The sequence below is a fragment of the Aplidium turbinatum genome, chromosome 4, assembly GCF_918807975.1.
Source record: "Aplidium turbinatum chromosome 4, kaAplTurb1.1, whole genome shotgun sequence".
Classification (NCBI taxonomy): domain Eukaryota; kingdom Metazoa; phylum Chordata; class Ascidiacea; order Aplousobranchia; family Polyclinidae; genus Aplidium; species Aplidium turbinatum.
Window position 1 is genome coordinate 44,740,576 of NC_137475.1, and position 18,764 is coordinate 44,759,339.

At 40.5% G+C, this 18,764-nt stretch overlaps 2 protein-coding genes across 3 annotated transcripts in view; one reads left to right on the plus strand and one right to left on the minus strand.

Annotated features, from left to right (window-relative positions):
- The window catches only part of LOC145769524 (uncharacterized), a 42,787-nt gene extending 28,392 nt beyond the window's left edge, over positions 1 to 14,395 (plus strand). Inside the window, exons 22-35 of the mRNA XM_082581174.1 lie at positions 909 to 1,079; positions 1,495 to 1,665; positions 2,387 to 2,557; positions 3,047 to 3,220; positions 4,274 to 4,444; positions 4,719 to 4,889; positions 6,045 to 6,215; positions 6,962 to 7,132; positions 7,427 to 7,600; positions 9,779 to 9,952; positions 11,510 to 11,742; positions 12,438 to 12,879; positions 13,008 to 13,193; positions 14,220 to 14,395. Of these exons, the coding sequence (XP_082437300.1) occupies positions 909 to 1,079; positions 1,495 to 1,665; positions 2,387 to 2,557; positions 3,047 to 3,220; positions 4,274 to 4,444; positions 4,719 to 4,889; positions 6,045 to 6,215; positions 6,962 to 7,132; positions 7,427 to 7,600; positions 9,779 to 9,952; positions 11,510 to 11,742; positions 12,438 to 12,879; positions 13,008 to 13,193; positions 14,220 to 14,288 (2,649 nt within the window). The 3' untranslated portion in view covers positions 14,289 to 14,395. The remainder of the gene's footprint in view (positions 1 to 908; positions 1,080 to 1,494; positions 1,666 to 2,386; positions 2,558 to 3,046; positions 3,221 to 4,273; positions 4,445 to 4,718; positions 4,890 to 6,044; positions 6,216 to 6,961; positions 7,133 to 7,426; positions 7,601 to 9,778; positions 9,953 to 11,509; positions 11,743 to 12,437; positions 12,880 to 13,007; positions 13,194 to 14,219) is intronic.
- Positions 14,396 to 16,372: 1,977 nt separating this feature from the next.
- Positions 16,373 to 18,764, minus strand: part of LOC145768688 (uncharacterized) — a 40,525-nt gene continuing 38,133 nt past the window's right edge. For both annotated transcript variants that reach the window (XM_082580253.1, XM_082580252.1), the window contains exons 40-42: positions 17,884 to 18,325; positions 17,256 to 17,441; positions 16,373 to 16,521 (exon numbers count right to left, since the gene is read on the minus strand). In XM_082580253.1, the coding sequence (XP_082436379.1) occupies positions 16,474 to 16,521; positions 17,256 to 17,441; positions 17,884 to 18,325 (676 nt within the window). In that variant the 3' untranslated portion in view covers positions 16,373 to 16,473. The remainder of the gene's footprint in view (positions 16,522 to 17,255; positions 17,442 to 17,883; positions 18,326 to 18,764) is intronic.

The following is an 18,764-nucleotide window of genomic DNA, read 5'->3' on the forward strand; positions in this document are numbered from 1 at the left end:
GATCAAGCGGTGTTGGTTTGATTCTCGGGGTGTGCGCTTGAGCACCGACAACAACACTTCAACAATCGGAAAACTTCACTCTGCCAATCTCGGTAACTGGCCCTGCGTCAAGAGTCTCTAAAAGTATGTGAAACTACCAGGAATAACCTATCAAGGCTTTGTCAGTCTGAGGATAAAGATTCCAAAACCAAACCAAACGCTGAGCAAACGTTTTGACAACTACAGTGGATTCATCTTCAGCGACGTTTAGTGAACATTTGTATTTTGTTTTGTTGTCCTAAGTTGAATGTTATTTTTACAAAACTTCATCGTGAGCACGCCATCAGGCAACTATCATGAACTTGCAGCTCCAGGTCCGTATATTGCTCATACTTCATTTCATTCTGCTTTGGCCTTAAGGCTTACTAGTGGGATTTAACCTGTTTTTGCTTAAAATACAGTATGTTCATCCAACAATGTGTTCAGCATCCTAACTCCAGTTCGCAAACATTCAACCACAACTGTTGCATATAAATTCAATCTTGTTCCGCATATTTATATACGACATTGTCACATTACTTGTTTTTACGTAAAAGGTAAAGGTGGTCCCAAACTTGATTGAAGTGTCGGGTATGAGAAGGTAACGGTTCTCATTGTACTAAGCCTTCGACAATAAGCAAAGTAGGGTGGCCAATTTCTTTCTCTTAGCCGCCTTTCCTGCAGCAATTTTGCCCACTCAATTTATTACACCCTAGGTAGAGGTGAGCGGTGTTTTCAACAACCAGCTGAAGCCGGGAGTCGAACCAGGTTTGCATAATTGGAAAGCCAACGCCTTATTCGTTGTGTCATCCCACTGTTTTTATGTAGCTGTAATAATATTTTAATATATAATTTTGAACTAACTGGTTTTGTCACGGTTTAATGCACAGGCGATGGAGGAGTTGAAACACGTCACAAACGAAGCAAACCAACCAACCGTGTCTAGATCATGCTTAGAAAAGATTCAAGCTTTGCTGAAAGTCATGGAAGAATTTCACATCCCTGAAGATCAGCTCAAAGCCTCATACGATGCTTCCTACTGTTTAGTGAACAAACTCCGAGTAAAGTCGATTTTGATGCAGAATAATTTTTATTAGAATCCTAAATCAGGGGTGTGGATTGTGGAATCCGGAATCCGGCCAAGGATTCCCAAGGCCAGCTTCCTACCCGGTCATTCCATAGTCCATCCACCTGTGTGCCCTACCCTGAATCTCCCTGAAGTGCAATTCATTATTTCTTATCATCAGCTCATTAACTACGTTTTAACTACGTAAAAGTTGGTTATTATAGCAGTTCATCAAGAGCAGTAGTTCGTAGTAAACAAATGATGAAGTTGAAATCTAATTATTGTGTTTTCTTTTGTTCAGGCATTAATCAACAAGCCATAAAAGTATCTTATTCAAGAAGAAACAAATATTTAAATTCAATGTTAACATTTGCATGCAATATTTAAAAATAAACTTCTGATCCTCACAGGAACTGGATGAACTAGCTGAGATCATAGAGCAGGCAAAGAAGACAAGTTCCGACAGGCATGTGCTGGAGAAGCTGGAGCGTCAATTGCAAACTTGCGTCAACCTCGACATCTTACCTCTTCAACTTCAAGATGGAGTGGATGCGGTTGAGAAGTTGAACAACCGAGTTGAGGTGGGCGGCCTTGGCTTCAGATTGAACAGTTCAGTCGTGTTTATGCTCACCTCCATGGTGGCCTTTATACAGATCGATATACGTAGTTCTCATAGTTGAGATTTATATTAGATTACATGGATTATGATGATGATGATGATGATTAGCTGGGAAGTTGGACTAATAGAAGACTGTAAAGTTGAAACTAATAGCCCTGACAGCAATATTCGTTTTTTTACATTGCTACAACTTCTGCAAACGTTTAATTAATGTACATAGGAAAGGCTTTGCTGTCTGGGAGGAGCTTGGTGGTCTTTATTCTCTCTCATTACAGTATGTTCTCTGTGCCAGGACATTGGTCTCTATTGTGAAACAATCGAGCTTGTTCTCTTCGTTACTTTTCAAATTAAACGTTTGTTGGCCGAGTCGTATTCAAATTTTGCCCAAAATTTATTTACCAGAGTTGCAAGGTTACAAGAGTTCTTCATTTTTTTTTTAAATTTAAGATTTTCCATCAATTTTAACTTGGTGTCGCTGCTCAGTAAAATATGAAGTTTGAAAAACAAAACGCGGAAACAACAATAAATTGTGATAACATCAGTTTTCTCTCGTAATTATCTCTCGTCCATCATCCTATTCAAGTAGTGGGCTATTTCTGTTGTATTAGTTTGGAAGATCTATTTTCAAAGTTACTAATTGTTCAATGAAAACCTCTTGATCAAGTCAACTTCTCCTGTTCTAGGTGTTGGAAGGTTTGAAAGATCTCTCCCTCACTGCTCGAAACACCGCATCAGGAAGAAGTTGCCTGGTCAACCTCAGCAAACAGATTGAGATGGCCGAAGAGGTGAACATCACTTCTGAAATCTTGGACGAAGCGCGTCGAACAAAAGAAATATTGAAACTCCGGATCAAGGCGAGTGGACGCTTGTGTTTGTTAGTGACGTCACCATCATTCATTGTTATTTAATAGACAATGTAACCTAAACAGGAACGGGTTTTGTAAAGAAATCTGGGGAATAACGAGGGTTTTTACAGAATAGTCACTGATACAAAGATATTATTAAAAAGGCAAAACTGCAACTGAAAAGGACGGAGCTAGGTTGGGGTCTGTTGGTGTCTATTGAGAAATATTCAGACTTTTTTTAAGACTTGTATGGAGACTTTTTTTTGAAACTTGTATTGAGAACTATTGAGACTTATTTTCTTTTTTACATTCTTCTTTCGTATTTTTACGATTAGTTCTGACACTTCCAGAGATTGGAGTGTCTGTTGTCTGTTGCTTTCATTTTAGCATGTTGATCTGGATTTTTGATGAATATATGAATCAAAAATGGATTGAATTGTTTGTGCTGGCAGAGAAACACAGCGTTGAATAGTTCTAAAAACAAAATTTTCGGTACAGATTCTCGACGAATTGAACTCTCTCACTGAGGAGGCGATTCTAGTTCGACCTGTTACCAAAGAGTTTTACGAAAAGCTTCAGAGACACATCGAACTGGCCAAGACCATGAAAGTACCAGAGCACTCGTTGAAGAGTGCCAATGAAGCCTTCACCTTGCTCACGAAGCAGCTTGAAGTAAGAACATTCAAGAGTTCAAACCGTATTGATTTGATTCTGTCGCGTACGTAAAGATACAGTGTTGTAAGCGCGATGTTTGAGACATTGTGACAATGTAACGACTCTCCTTCTATTCACGCTCTTCAATGTGACGTGACAAACGCAATAACTGGTGAATCGATTACTTGATGGATTTTGTTGTTCAATACAGTAGAATGCCACAGCACAAACAAGAATTTTCTTTTACACACAAAATATCAAATAAAGTTACATTGCAACTTGCAAGTGCACAACATTGAAGAGAACTCGTTAGATATTGTCACACCGGTTCGAGAAAGCCTTCCGCTTTTCAACGTAACTTGGAAAGATCAAAAGTGGGCTGGGAATGGCTTTGTATGACGTAATAAGCTGGTAGTTTATGCCGCTGGTTTGCACTTTGCAGCCGACGACGACACGCGTTTATTTTGATTGGTTGCCAAGGTATTGCCACATTTTAAGCAGGAAAGAAATAGAAGTAAGAAGATTACAGAAATTGTGTCGTCACAAAAAGATACATTGGAAAATGCATTTTGTAACTACAGCATCCTGTCTTCACAAGAGTTTTTTAAAGCGGAGTTTTCTCTTCCGCTTAAGAATAGAGCATTTGACTAAAAGCTTCGTGTTTGTATTGGCCACTCATCCATCAATGTGGAGATTCAGGTGCCAAGTAGATGGATTATTATTATTACAGCACTTATATTATGAAGTAAAATAGCGTGCAATGCTTTTGGGTTGTTTGAACTACAACCTTTCGATAATCAAATTCTAGCCTCATGATCCAAGTTGTGCTAGTCCATGGATGGGGTGAAGTGGACGAGAGCACCAGGGGAAGAGAAAGCAAGGTTGTCATTGTAAAGGGCTTACAGCGTTTCAGTAGGGGTGGTATGGCCAGTTCCCATTTTTTCGTTGCAATTCTTGCAGCAAGTTCTTCTGTGTACCTCCACTTCCCGTCTTCCACGAATTATAGAAGACAGAGAAGTGGAGATACACATAAGAACTTGCACCCAGTCACATATCGCGCTCACTTTTCAGGTACTGGACGATCTTAAAACAACAATAACTGAAGCTAGAGATCCAAACGCGACTCTGTCCAGCGTGACGAAGCTCGAGAAAACCCGAAGCGCAGCAGAAGATCTCCACATACCTGAAGATTACTTGAAAGAGTCTCAGAAAGTGCTTGAGATGCTAAACCGACGTTTGAAGGTATTGTTTTATTAGATCTCGACTTCAGGAAAGAGAGTGTTTCTGTGCCAAAAGCAAGCAAGCAAACACCATCGGTTAAACATAGTAATTCACATAGTATTTATATTTAGTCGTCATCTCCGCTTGAAGTAGATTGCGCATCTATATTTCGCATAATTATATAACAACAATACATTTCGACTGATTTTTAAGCTTTTGCAGTAATGATTTTATTAATAACACTTTACCGTGATATTGCATAAGATTGCTTGCAACAACTATGTGCTGCTCGCAGGTGATGGCCGAATTGGACGCTGTGGTAGCGGAAGCAGGCCTTCCCAAGTCCGGAAAAGAGGAGTCGATTAACCTGAAGAAGCACATCCAAGAAGCAGAAGGACTCCTCATCACACAGTCCCAACTACAAGAAGCCCATAACGTTTTGGGTCAACTTGCTCAACGCATCACGGTGAGACATAAGAGGAGTGCTGTAGCCGTTCTTTACTAAGAATATTTGTGTATTTTGTAGATTTCGACCAACTTCAGCAAGCTTACTCAATACTCATGTTCAGCAGGTTGTTCATGTTTGACAAGCTTGTTCATGTTCAGCAGGTTGTTCATGTTCGACAAGCTTGTTCATGCTCAGCAGGTTGTTCATGTTTGACAAGCTTGTTCATGTTCAGCAGGTTGTTCATGTTCGACAAGCTTGTTCATGTTCAGCAGGTTGTTCATGTTCGACAAGCTTGTTCATGTTCAGCAGGTTGTTCATGTTCGACAAGCTCACTCATGTTCGGCAGGTTGTTCATGTTCGACAAGCTTGTTCATGTTCAGCAGGTTGTTCATGTTCGACACGCTTGTTCATGTTCAGCAGGTTGTTCATGTTCGACAAGCTTGTTTATGTTCAGCAGGTTGTTCATGTTCGACAAGCTTGTTCATGTTCAGCAGGTTGTTCATGTTCGACAAGCTTGTTCATGTTCAGCAGGTTGTTCATGTTCGACAAGCTTGTTTATGTTCAGCAGGTTGTTCATGTTCGACAAGCTTGTTCATGTTCAGCAGGCTGTTCATGTTCGACAAGCTCACTCATGTTCGGCAGGTTGTTCATGTTCGACAAGCTTGTTCACGTTCAGCAGGTTGTTCATGTTCGACAAGCTTGTTCATGTTCAGCAGGTTGTTCATGTTCGACAAGCTCACTCATGTTCGGCAGGTTGTTCATGTTCGACAAGCTTGTTCACGTTCAGCAGGTTGTTCATGTTCGACAAGCTTGTTCATGTTCAGCAGGTTGTTCATGTTCGACAAGCTAACTCATGTTCGGCAGGTTGTTCATGTTCGACAAGCTTGTTCACGTTCAACAGGTTGTTCTTCGTTCCAGAAGTGACGCGCTAACCAATTGACATGTTCGACAAGCTTGTTCACGTTCAGCAGGTTGTTCATGTTCTTAAAACGTGCGACCAAGCAAAGTTCTGTCGGTTGCTACAAACCACATGAATGAACAGAACATGATTCAATGTCATTTTTATAAGGTTTAACCCGGCATAGTTTTGAACCCACGCCTACCGGTTCAGGTGCTAGCACTCTATCCATTGGGTTCAGCAGGCAACAGCGTAAATCTTTAATATTATTACAGACAAGGAAGAAGCTTGTCTTCTTAACAGAAGAAGCGAGTGTTCCAACAGCTGCGCAATCGCACAAAGATAAACTTCAAGAATGTATCCAATTCGCTCAAGATCTTCAGATACCAGAAGATGAACTGACAGAACCACAAAGAACTCTGGACTTGTTGGAGGAACGGTTAACTGTGAGTTCATATTAGGAAGGTCATCTGGCTTCATTTGTTGGAAGGCTCTGCTAGGCTGCTGTTAGATCTCTGCAAACGTCGTTCAATGAAGCGAAAACGCGTATAGAAAAACTAATTATTAAATATCAGAAACAATGTTTCAAGTTGTCATGTATGCTGTGCAATTTGAAAATGGGTAACGCTTTCTTTTAAAAGTTTTAAATTTTACAACACATGCTTTCGTTTTGCATCTTTCCTTCTATCTTGTGAGTTGTCTTGTGTTTTTTTGTTTAAATTTTTTGGACGTGCCATGTGTTTGCTGGTGCGAGTATTCTTCTTAGCCATTCATGTGTGGTTTGAACGTTTGTGTAAAGGTTAGATGCCTCTCAGAAACAACAATTGCGATTAAATGGAGTGTGGAATTAAAAGATACCACCTAATGGAAGCATCATAGCTGCAATTCATCTTTTGATCCAACAACGTTCGAAAGTTTTCCCCGTTTGCATTTTCTTGTTTTGTTCTTGGCCTCCACGCTTCTCCTCTATAAGCCAACATCATGTAACGTCGCCACTTTTACTTTTGTTGAGAAAATGTCATAAAGCTTAGACCTGCGTGATGATCCACTCAGTTGGTTAGATGAGCTGTCCGCTTGGTCACGTGATTAAATATTTAGGAGAGCGTTTGACAAAACTCATAAAAATTTTCAATTTTAATGAAATTTTTTTCATTTTGTTGACTTTGACTTTTGTCTTCCGATGACGTCACAGGCGAGAGAGAGTTTGAGAATCGTCACAGAGGAGGCGCGAGATCCCGCCTCCTCTCATGACTGTGCGAGGAGGCTCCAGCATGCCATGAATGAGGTGAAGGACCTCGGCATCCCACATGAGCTCATCTCTGACTCCAACCAAGTTATGCAGATCTTAAAGAAGCGTATTAGGGTGAGTACCTTGTCATTATAACAAGCAGAAGAATCTTCTAACCAAGCTAAGCTGTAAATAAATTGTGGACCAAGATGTTGCTTCGACTCCAAAGCATTTTCGAGTTCACTTAAGTTTACAACACTGTCCACTGCATGCGATCACATTGCTTGGCAGATGATAACTTCTTAAAAGTATAAGGACGCCTCTGACTGTCTTGTAGCTCCACTCGGCTATGCAGCCGAAGCTGAATAGTAACAAACTGTAAACATATCAACTTGTATTTTCTTACTTAACAGTAACTTGATTCTTCAGATTGTTCAAGATTTGAAACCGATAACAGACGACGCCGAACACCCGGATTCTGATTTTTTGGCGATGAAGAGGCTCCGAAAGCAATTGGATGTGGCGGAGGTCTTGCGGATCCCTCCCGAGATCACCGAGCCCTCCAACATCGTCTTCAAGAAACTATTTGAACGCATGGAACGGGTTGGTATTCATTGTTTGACAACAATAGGAAACAGTGATGTTGCCACAGCGTTGCATGGCACGATTGCAGACATGGCCGGGATGCAGATTCTATCGATGATGACCAAAAACTTAAGTTCATATTGTGTCTTAATCCTGTTTGACATGCTGGTTGGTTGGTTTTGAATCTTATCCCCGGACTGACTAAGCCTTTGATAGAATATTCCTGGCCGTTTTGCATACTTGTAGAGGCTTTGAACGTCTGACGCAGGGCCGGTCACCGAGATTGACAAAGTAAAATTTCCGATTGTTGTTGAAGTGTTGTCTGTGAACTCTTCCATCCACTAGGTGCCGCTAAATGGAGAGCAGTCTTGAAATGCGTTGCTCAAGCGCAGGGGTCACCAAACTACGGCCCGCGGGCCGGAACCGGCCTGCGAACTGATTTTATCCACCCGCCACGTGCTGCGGAAATAACAGCTGCACTACAACTGTTAAGGAAAAAAGTTACCAAACTTTTTGTAAAGGACTGACGTTGCTGTTGAGCTACACCAGTGGTTCTTAACCTGGGCGCTACCGCCCCCTAGTGGGCGCTGTTAACTATTAGAGGGGCGGAAATATTCAGGGGGCGTTATAGGGGGCGCTACATTCAGAAGGTGTAACGATATTTTCCTCACTGCAAATTTGCTTTAGTAGTTCTGCTGGGGGTACGAGAATCCACCGAGGATGAGGAGCTATATACAGTATAGAGATTGTGTTTAACAAGGGAAGTAGTGATTCTCTCTCAGAGCATTCTATGTTGGCCTATACAGCACAATGCACAACACCATCCGACAAGCGTGGACGTCGGATGGTGTTGTGCATGGTCTTTGTTGTTGATAATGGGCATTGTTTCCCTTTCCTTGTAGTAAGTAAATGGCATTTTGTGGTCAGCTTTTGGCAGGGACAGCGGGCAGGCAGTGCAAGCAAACCATAAGGACTGGTCATAATAATAGTCAGTCAATAATGGTTATTAGTGTAACTCTTACTAACTACTAAAAAATCAGCAGAGATGTGCCTTAAGACTTTTAAGTTAAGAGCCTTAAGGCACATCTGTGCTGATTTTTTAGTATTAAAACTAACATCGGCTTAAACTAGTTTTTTCTTACTAACTAATTACTACTGGCTGTAGGCTAGCCTTATAGTCTTGGAAGAAAATGTCATTAGTAGGCTACAGCCCTTATATTATGGTGGGCGCCAGACTATGGAAATCTCTGAAAAGGGGCGCTGGGGAAAAAAAGGTTAAGAACCACTGAGCTACACGCAACCTGCTAATGATTTTTCCATATTGTTTCTTCTTATGACATCACAAACTTTGTTGTTCAAAACACCAATGTTTCATCAGTGCGATATCTCTGTTTAGGCAAGTCATACCAGCCAGACTAGACATCATCAGCAGAAGGATTTGGACAATTCAAGTCAATAGAGATTCTAAATAGTTGTATATCTTTTCGCAATTTGCATTCGGCCCGCAGCTGTTAATCTCGCAGCAATCCGGCCATCAGAGAAAAAAGTTTGGTGACCCCTGCTCAAGCGCATACTCCGAGAGTATAACTAGCGCCGTGCTTTGACTGAGCATCGAATACACGTGTGACGGATTGTTCGTTCAGTACATTAACCCGCCGTATAAACCAACATTAAGCATTGTAGCCTATGTTCCCAACCACGGTTATTACAAAATATTTTAACATTGTTAATTCACTGTCTATCTTATCGTGAGAAATTGCTTTATTGACTCCAAAAACATCATCATGTCTGACTTGTGCTTGAAAAGATTTCTGTTTTGACTTTTATAACTTTTTATTTTCTACAAAAACAATTCCAAGATACCTTGAGTAATGAGTAGTATAATATTGTAGGTTACAATATCCCGTAATGGCCTAACAGGTAACTATCGCATTATTGAAACTTTTCTATCGGTTGGATTGAAGGTTTAAGTGAACTGCTAAAGTCACATAAAACAGTTTTAAGCAAAGAATGTTAAAGATTTGTAAAGCAACAGTGAACCATATAGACTATTGAACGATGTGGTGCTGGTGGTCATGAAAAATCATTCTGTTTACAAACAGGAAGATGCTTTGACCATTAAACTATTTCAAATAATGTAACTTAATTAAAATGGTTTTTAAATTCCTGCCTTCAATTTGAATTGTTGATTGTCAGATTAAAGATTCCCTGATGGAATGCAAGCTAAGAGCCTGTCAAGCCAACGCAAACGTATACACTCTACGGAGCATGCAGGATCAGATAGACCACGCAGATAGTCTCCACATTCCAAAAGAGGAGTATCCTGAGGCTTACAAAGCTTACAAGTCACTGAAGGGCAGAGAAAAGGAGGTTGGTGTCACATACGTCCGAAGGTTGCCTCCAAAGTACTTGCTTTAGTATACGAGCGCAATAGAATAGCGAATATACATAATAGCGATCGGTTAGAAAAGCGTCAATCACCACCCGAAACTACTATGATGCTGAAACACGCAGGCTGCGTTTGATTGATTGAATCTTTATCCTCGGACTGGGAAAGCATCACAATATAGTCACACTATTGCCAGAGAAAATGACGCGGCACAATTACGTTTCAAAGAGGCCATCTTCATAAGCAGACATAATCCAAAAATCAACCTAATCTACTAACAATTGATTCAACAAAGTTTCACAGCAATAGCGCCTAACAGCACAGAAACTCAACAGCCGGCAGTCTCAAACTAAACCAAAGAGCCACATGAAAGAACCACTCACTAAATTCAACACCATTCGTCATAGCACATGACTAGGAAACTGTGTTCCGAAAGCTCGTGTAATTCGATATTACCACAATGAACTCGCAGCATCAGGCTTAAACAGATCGCTAGTATCTACACTGTGAAGTAAGCAACGATCATGCTGCTAAAAGCGAAACTCAATCAAGTGCATAGTCTTAATACTTATAGCAAGAAATGTCGTTGCTGAAGGTATCGTCCTTTGAAGCGGAAGGGTAGGTCGAAAGTTTGAGTTCAATTTTTGCATTTACAGTCTGAACTAACTAAATTAATCTGAAAACTACTCGCTTGACTTCTATTTGAATAAGCACTTTCCAATAAAACCTTTTTTCCAATCTATGGATCAATCCTTGTATCTCTTTTCCATAGACGTACGGACAGGTTTTGATCAATAAACTCTAGTGGTTTTGATTGACAGCGAATATATCTCTCGTATTATAACCGTCTCTTCAAGTACATGCGAAACTAATTGGATAAAAGCTTCCTAAGAAGTTTTCTCAGTCTGGTAATGAAGATTCTCGCAATCGAGCAACTGTCATACGTTGAAACGAACAAGTTGTTCCTGAAACGACCATTTAATAGGTTTTAATGAACTAAGAAACGAAGTACATCTGCTAAACACAAGCCATAAATATAAAGCAAACAAAGTAAGTCAGTCTCGCACGATCAGAACATAAAGCAACAGAAAGTCCCTCTAACTGAACACTGCAAGAAAGGTTCTAATGAAAACGAGCTTGCTGAGATTGAGTGAGCCAAGAGGCGCGAACAGAGAAAACAATCAAGGTAAAGCGCGCCGAGCAGAGAAACCATAACGTACAAACATACATAAAATAAACGTCAATTTACAACAGTTTCTATCCAAGGAATCACCTTCTCTTGCAACGAGCATGCATTTCCTGCCCCACCCCACCACAATCGCATAGCACGAACCCATTATGAGAGACCAGCTGCTATTTTTTGTAAAATAAAAGAAACATTTGCTTAAATGTGTGGGATTTCTGGCAAAGCCTAGTTCAGCTGGTTTCGCATTAAATGTTTGGTTTTAAAACTTTTTGTTAAAGATACCTTTACATTTACAAGCTCTTTATATTTTATTCAGATTGACAAAGAATATAATTTCCTTATCAATTTTCAGGTGGATACTCTGAAGATGGATTTACGGAATGCGTTGTCAAGCGTGGACACTACTTTCATGAGGAATGCTCTCCAAAAAGCCATATCATCCTCCGATTTTCGTAATTGGAATCCGGAAGACACAGAGTGGAAGGAATTACTCAAAAAAGCGGAAGACGTCCAGGGAACTCTTATGCTTCGGGATGCCATGAAAAGCAGTTTGGAGAATGCGATAAAAGATAAAGATATTGAACCGTAAGATCAATAATTGGTCTTTTTGAAATTATTGAAATTGATGTCGTATCCAGGCTTACGCCCGGTGGTTAAAGGTTTAGATTAAGTGGACGGGAAAGCAAAAGAAGCCAATCTCCGTGTTCACTTCCAAGCGTGCCACTAAGTGTTCTGCCGGGTACACACTTGTTTGCCCTTCAGCGGCGTCGAACCGCTGTCGTCATGCCATCAGCTGCATATGATGGCTATGCGACGTTATGTTTAGAGGTTGCTGCTCGGAACAAAACTTCTATGGAACTGCGCGACTTCAATTGACCATTGAACTTCTGGATCCAGCAGATAAACCTCTTTGAAAATGTTGAAATGAAAAGTTAGGATCAATCCTTGGTTTAAATCTAGTCCTGAAGACTACCTCTGTGCTAAATGGGGAGAAATAAATGGCTAACATAAATCGATAGCGCTTATTTTGACCGTTAATGTATTTACAGTATATTAAATCTTGCTACAGATTCACCTCTTTTAAATCATAAAATTTAACAAATCAAAAGTTCTGATGGACTTTTAGTGAAACCAACTTCATATGAAGTGGAAACAGAACAATTTATAAATTTATTGTTGCTTACAAGTTTCCTTTTTTGTTTCCTTTTCAAAATATCGTCTTTGCTCAAAACAACGATATCTCTTGGCTCGATCACTGATAAAAGGATTTTAACTTCCAGGGATGACTTGGAGGAAAAGATCCAGAGATTCGAGATGTATGTCGACATGGAGATCCATTCTCCAGATCGTCAATGCATAATGACCGCGCGAAAGAAGCTTATTGATATTACACGATACCGCGTCTTGTTGAAGCTCCAACGCGCCATTGGAATGCGGAGTAACGCGATGCTGTTGGAAGCTTTGAACAATAAAAAAGTTGCGTTCGAAACCAGGATGAAGGATTACGACCTAGGAAAGGACGCAGAGCTAACATCGAACATAGAGAAAGCTGAGGAACTTGTCGCTCTTTTCGCACAAATTGAAAGAATGAAGTCGGTTGTGATGTCACTGAGGCAACCGACCATATCGGAGATCAGAAGCTACATCCATCCTCCTGTAGACGTCCGGAAGGTGATGGAGGCGACATACATCTTACTCGGTGAAGATAAGAAGAATGTCGAGGTGAGCCGTTGTTTTAGTAGCGATCAATTTTTATCTTCCAAGCATCTCAGAAATATTGTTGTTGTTACATTATATTATGACGTCACATAGTGATTTGTTAATCTTGTTTATTACGTTGCCTCTATCAGCATTGGCATGACATCCAAGCCTTGGTGGGCAAGATCGGGAAAGATGCTTTGAAGCGGAGGATTTGGGAGCGGGACTTGGACGATATTCACTCGCACGATGCGGAGATCGCCAACGAACTCATCGCGAATCTCAAAGTCGAAGCGGTAGAAGAACTAAGCAAAGCGGCGTCCGTGTTCTACTGTTGGGTATGTACTGATCCGCTAGGGGCTGATAGAAACGAAAGAATTTCAATAAATCTATTATTGAAAAGACTTTATTTCTTGAGTAATACCTAAAATAAGTATCTCTTGATGTGTGTTATGACATGATAAGTGTACAATAATGTGATAAAATAACTAAGTATATTTCTACTTTTTCTTAACGGGACTACTCCCCAGTCAGCAAAGGTTCGTGGGGCCCACTTGGGCTGCATATGGGTTACCCACATTGTACTGCGTGGGCCCCAGTACCTATGTGTCCACGGTTTGCAGAAATGTCCCAAGTGGGCAGCCCACCTACGTCTAATGGGTGGGCACTGGGCAGCCTACCATGAAACCATTATTAAAATGTAAACCGCCGTCGCATTGTATCGTTGTATATATTCAATTTTTATGATTATTGCACTTTAATATAGCATAATGGACCGGTGCAAACGTATATTTTATAATTTTTCATCATGGTGGGTAGCCCACTTCATGCCCACAGAAAGCCCAGAAAGTTTATTTCAAGAAATAAAAATAAATTCCCAGATACATTTTCATGATATGATAACATTATTAAGATAAATTCAATAAAAGATGTCGGGAATCGGTTGTAAAGAAAAAAATATGAAGTAGGCCGCGCACTTGGGGCATAATCGGAAACATCAGATAAACTCACCTTAAGCCCACAAGCCCACGAATGCCCATGGAAATCCCACGTGGGCCCCACGAACCCTTGCTGACTGGGTCTAGACTGACGTTTTCAGGAAGATTGATTGATAGAGACTGACATGTCAACGAAACCAGTGACAGCCCAGCCAGTATTCGTCCTTTTTTTGTATGTTGTCAGCTTGTAAGATAGTGTGCAAGATGGTCTAACTCCAATTTTCACCAGCGCTGATTCTTTTTCAGACTTTTATATTAAAAAGTATTATTTTTATTCTTTGAAACTAAAGAGCGAAAGTAAGCGAGCCACCAAAGCCAAGATACAAAGATAGTTGATAATTTTTTGAAATTTTTTTTTTTTTTCAGTCTCTCTGCGTAATAAAGGAAGTTCAGGACAGGCTCCCTTCACATAGAAGAGGCCATTCTCATAAGTGAAGTTATTCATCCGAGAATGTAGACCAGCATAAAAGCATGCCACGTATCGAATCTCGTATCATATTTATTGAAATACAGTTCAGATTATATGATTCTTGTATTTGAAATCTTCCGCATGAAAGTTTCATAATGGAGACTGAGCCTGTGAGCCATTGTTTTTTCATAATGAGCTAACAAGTAACAAAAGGGGTTACCAGGTTATAAAGTTTTGTTTTGTTTGTTTATCTTTATCCTGCATTGCGGGAAAGCGGACTTGAGCGCTATGCATCGGTGTACGCCTTCCGACGTACACCTGACCCACGCTGCAGCCGACGGCAATGTCTGTTTTCCGGTTGTCTACTTTACTTAGGCTATGACTTAAATTTGGTACTACCCATTACTCGAAATCGATCACTAGGTAGAGGCAATTATCGTTAAGTTTCTTGCCCAGAGAAACAACAGCAAGTTCGGGTGGCTGGAGTCGAACATGCAGGCTCTCGACTGCGAGCCCAACGCGCTGACCACTCGGCCACGGCGGCCAAGTCATTGAGTTACAAAGGAACCTACCGCGAATGCAAAATCTTAACCTTGGTATATCAAGGTAGCGACACTTAGCGTCAAACATGTTACTAGTCAACTAATTGTAGGGTCACTTGTCTTTGGCCCAAACCTCTACTTATACCGCTTCCCATACTAAGGACTTCATAAGTTGAGACCCTGCCATCTTACTTCGATTCCTCTTGTAATTTTGCAATGTTATACAAAAAAATACTGCGACTGAAGCTGAGTGTGTTTGAATATTTCTTCATTTGGTCATCCAAGAGAGATTGTTGAGCAATCACTCAAGGGGGCACAAGTTTATCTTCACTGTAAGAGCGAATGCTGGTTTTGTGCCAAATCTTTACTGTCACTCATTATAGTTATATACGGGGACTCGGTTGGGAAAATAGTTATCTGCAAACATGAAAGGGACAAATAGACTGCAAGTAAATTCCAAACACTGATGTAGAAATACTGTAGAATTTACTTGCATCGAATAGTTTTTGTTGTTCCGGGCCGAATTTCTATCTCGTGTACTGTTTGCTTATGACTGGACTTTTGCCTCACCCATTGTAGATGTCGATATATGCGAATTTTAGATCAGATATTTTGTTAATGAAAATTTACTGACTTCCAATATGATACTGATGCAGCCTCCAGTGAACGAAAGATATTTACTGACAACGACATACTTTTGACACCGATGCTCAATACTTTGACTACACAAGATGCATCACAAAGCTAAAGGCTAAACAATAAACATGTCTAAGTTGCAATAGATTGAGTATCGCGTTTAGCAGCAGGATCGTTGCTTACTTCACAATGTGGATATTAACGACCCGTTTTAGCCTGATGCTGCGAGTTCGCTGTGGTAATAACGAATTGCTCTAGCTTACGGAACACAGTTCCCTAGTCATGTGCTATGACGAATGGTGTTGGAGTCAGTGAGTCGTTCTTTAATGCGGCTTTTGTTTAGCTTGATGATGCTATCTATGACAGACAGGTCATGGACTTCTAAATAGTAGCATCTGGACTGGAAACGCAGTGACCAACAAAAGGCCAAACAGTTGGTACAACAGTTGGCCAACAGGGTTAGTTACTTGGCTGTTGGCCAACTGTTGTACCAACTGTTTGGCCTTTTGTTGGTCACTGCGTTTCCAGTCCAGATGCTACTATTTAGAAGTCCATGGACAGGCCGTTAAAATCTACATTGTGAAGTACGCATATCTAAGTTGATTGATTGACGCGCAGAGAATGCGGTATGCTTCGGTTCGAATCCTATAGCCGACAGACAAAGACCGTTATGTTGAACAGTGAACACCTCAAAGCAGCTTGAGCTGAGATTCTTGCGGTTTTTCCAAACATTACTGGTGAAACTTTGTCTGCTATGAACGTCCATATACTATTACGTCACTGAGGTTATCAGGCAACGTAAACAATGGCGGCCGTGTTTGCGCCGATACTGCCGAGTTCAAGGTCAAAGAATGAGCAGGTTAAAATCTGGTAGCGACAAAGGACAGCAGTTACACCTCAATCGCAAGGCTCGCTTCAAAAGCTATATTTTGCGCATGAACGAACACAATCTTCCTTGGTGTAACGCGACTTTTATTTCGATCGACGCGCATTCCAGAACAAATAACATTTCAACCTTCCCATCTCCACGTAGTTACTTCCAGACTTCGCAGCATTGTATTTCTTGGGTGATACAGTTTGTCTGCAAAGGCAATTAACAATGCATTAGAAATATTGAGTGAATTAGTTTCGCCAGGGTAAGGCAATTTTTTTCTCTGAGGGCTCATGTGGATCACCAAATGCTTCCACTTCCATGAATTATTGTGATATTGTCATCTACACAGTAGGCTGGTATATTTCACGCATTCTGATGCATGCAATTGTCGGCGAAATTAATCAATAAAAAGCCAATGTGCGACTTTTAATAACAAACTTTTGGTTTGGATGTAGAGCAATATACCAAACTAAAATGTGGCTATCGAGTTGTTTACGTTCCGTACAATTTTCAACTTGTGGTTGTGAAGTTGAATTCTAGTGAGACGTTTGAAACTCATGATTGAGAAATAGTGTTGATGGCAGGAGGCTACAAACCATGCCTCCAGACTTCAAACAGCATAATTTGTAGAAATGTTCGTGTGGGTTAACATCGGCCCTTGACAAAACATGGAAACCATTGAAGGCTGCGTACATTGGTCGTTACAATTTGTGATAGAATGTCTAAGAAACCGGGCTGTGTACTTATGCGGAGATATTAGCCAAGTTCAAGCAAAACTAGATTTTGACGTTCTATGAAAGCCATTCAGTTCCCACGTCATACTTTGAAGTACGATGTTGAGTAAAAGCAACTTCTAACACTAAAGCCCCAAGAAGGGTTTTTCAGTCCGAGGATTCGATCAATAGACTAACAGAGTACGCCCCAATCGATAAATCGCTCACCCAAGCTAGAAAGACAGAAGCGGCTTTATTCGTGTCCACCAAATCGGCTGCTCTCAAGTTGGATACCAGAAGCGCAGCTTTGTCTGCGTCTCGCTTCGTGATTTGGGAAATGTCTCTTTCCACAATCGCACGCTTCAATGACTCTTTTCCCATTTTGCTCAGCAGCGACTGGATCTCAATCCATTCCTGACATAAATCAAACATCTTAAAAGCGTAAAAACGATTTGTAGTTTTTATTTAGAATGTTTTACAAGAACTGGCTTTAGGTAGACACTTTGTAGGGTACCGCACTGTTGAATTTATTTTTTTGTGTTGGAGAGATTAGTTAAACTGTGTTAAGACATCCACTACAATGGTAATACGCTTGGTTCATTCGTATCTGGTAAATATTTCAAACGAAAGTCTTCATGTAACTATCATGCTGTTAGTGTGGGTATCATTGACGCCAAGCTAAAGTCTAATAGGTGAAAAATCGACATTCAAACTCGCTCATTTGGATCAAACTCTTGGCAATCGAATGCAGATGCGTAGAGCTACATCATAATCAAGTTTGTGAATGATTTCGATGGAAATTAGGATAAGGAGCACTCAGCCTTGTTCTCTAAGAGGAACACCACGAATATCTTACCTTCATCTTTTTCTTATCTTCCCCTAGCAGGACGAATGTAGCCTCCATGACTTTCTTAATGGCTTGAGGAGGGTTTTGATAACTCCTCATCTCTGTAATCGACTGTTTCAAAGCCATCACGGATCTTTTCAGACCTTCCAGCTCGCTGAAGAATCCCATCATGTCCCTGCCTCTTTGGATGGCGGCTTTTAGCACCGGAGATGAATCGATACTCAAATATGTCAAATCCTCCACTTGGAGAGCCATATTCACTTCAGCCAACGCGTTGTGGACATTGTGGGATTTTCTCGATTTCAATGCGGAAGTCAAGAGAGAAATCAGCCAATCTTTGGACTTCTTTATGTAAGTGTCTCTTGCTGTCATTAGCAAGTCCTTGTCGTTTTCAGGGGCGTTTGCACCGAGAGAATTCTTGAAGTCGATTGTGACACGTTGGAGTGTTTTTCTAAAAACGGAAAGAAAATCGTTCAAGGTGTGATTTTCAAGAAGTTGAATTATTATATTTCCATTTCAATCAACGGTACAAAACGTTTGTTTATTTACGTTTTAAATATTTTACTTTGTAAAACTTTAGAAGATTGTAAAACACATTGAAATAAAACAAAAAACAAGTTAGTTGGATGCAAGGTAGCAGAAGGGTAAGTAATCCTGTCTGAACTAAGAAAAAGCAGAGCGAATTTTTTATCTCCAAGTTCGTTTAGTTAAACCTTTGTCGTAGAAAGCAAATCAGGGCTTTATTTCCAAGTAAAGTTATAAGCTGCTCAACTGAAAACATTTCTACTGAATTAGACTAGAAAACATTGCATACAAACGTCACTAACACCACTAGTATTTGAAAAACTTGTCTATGGTGATGATTTTGGCATCCAAACAAAAAGCTAGTT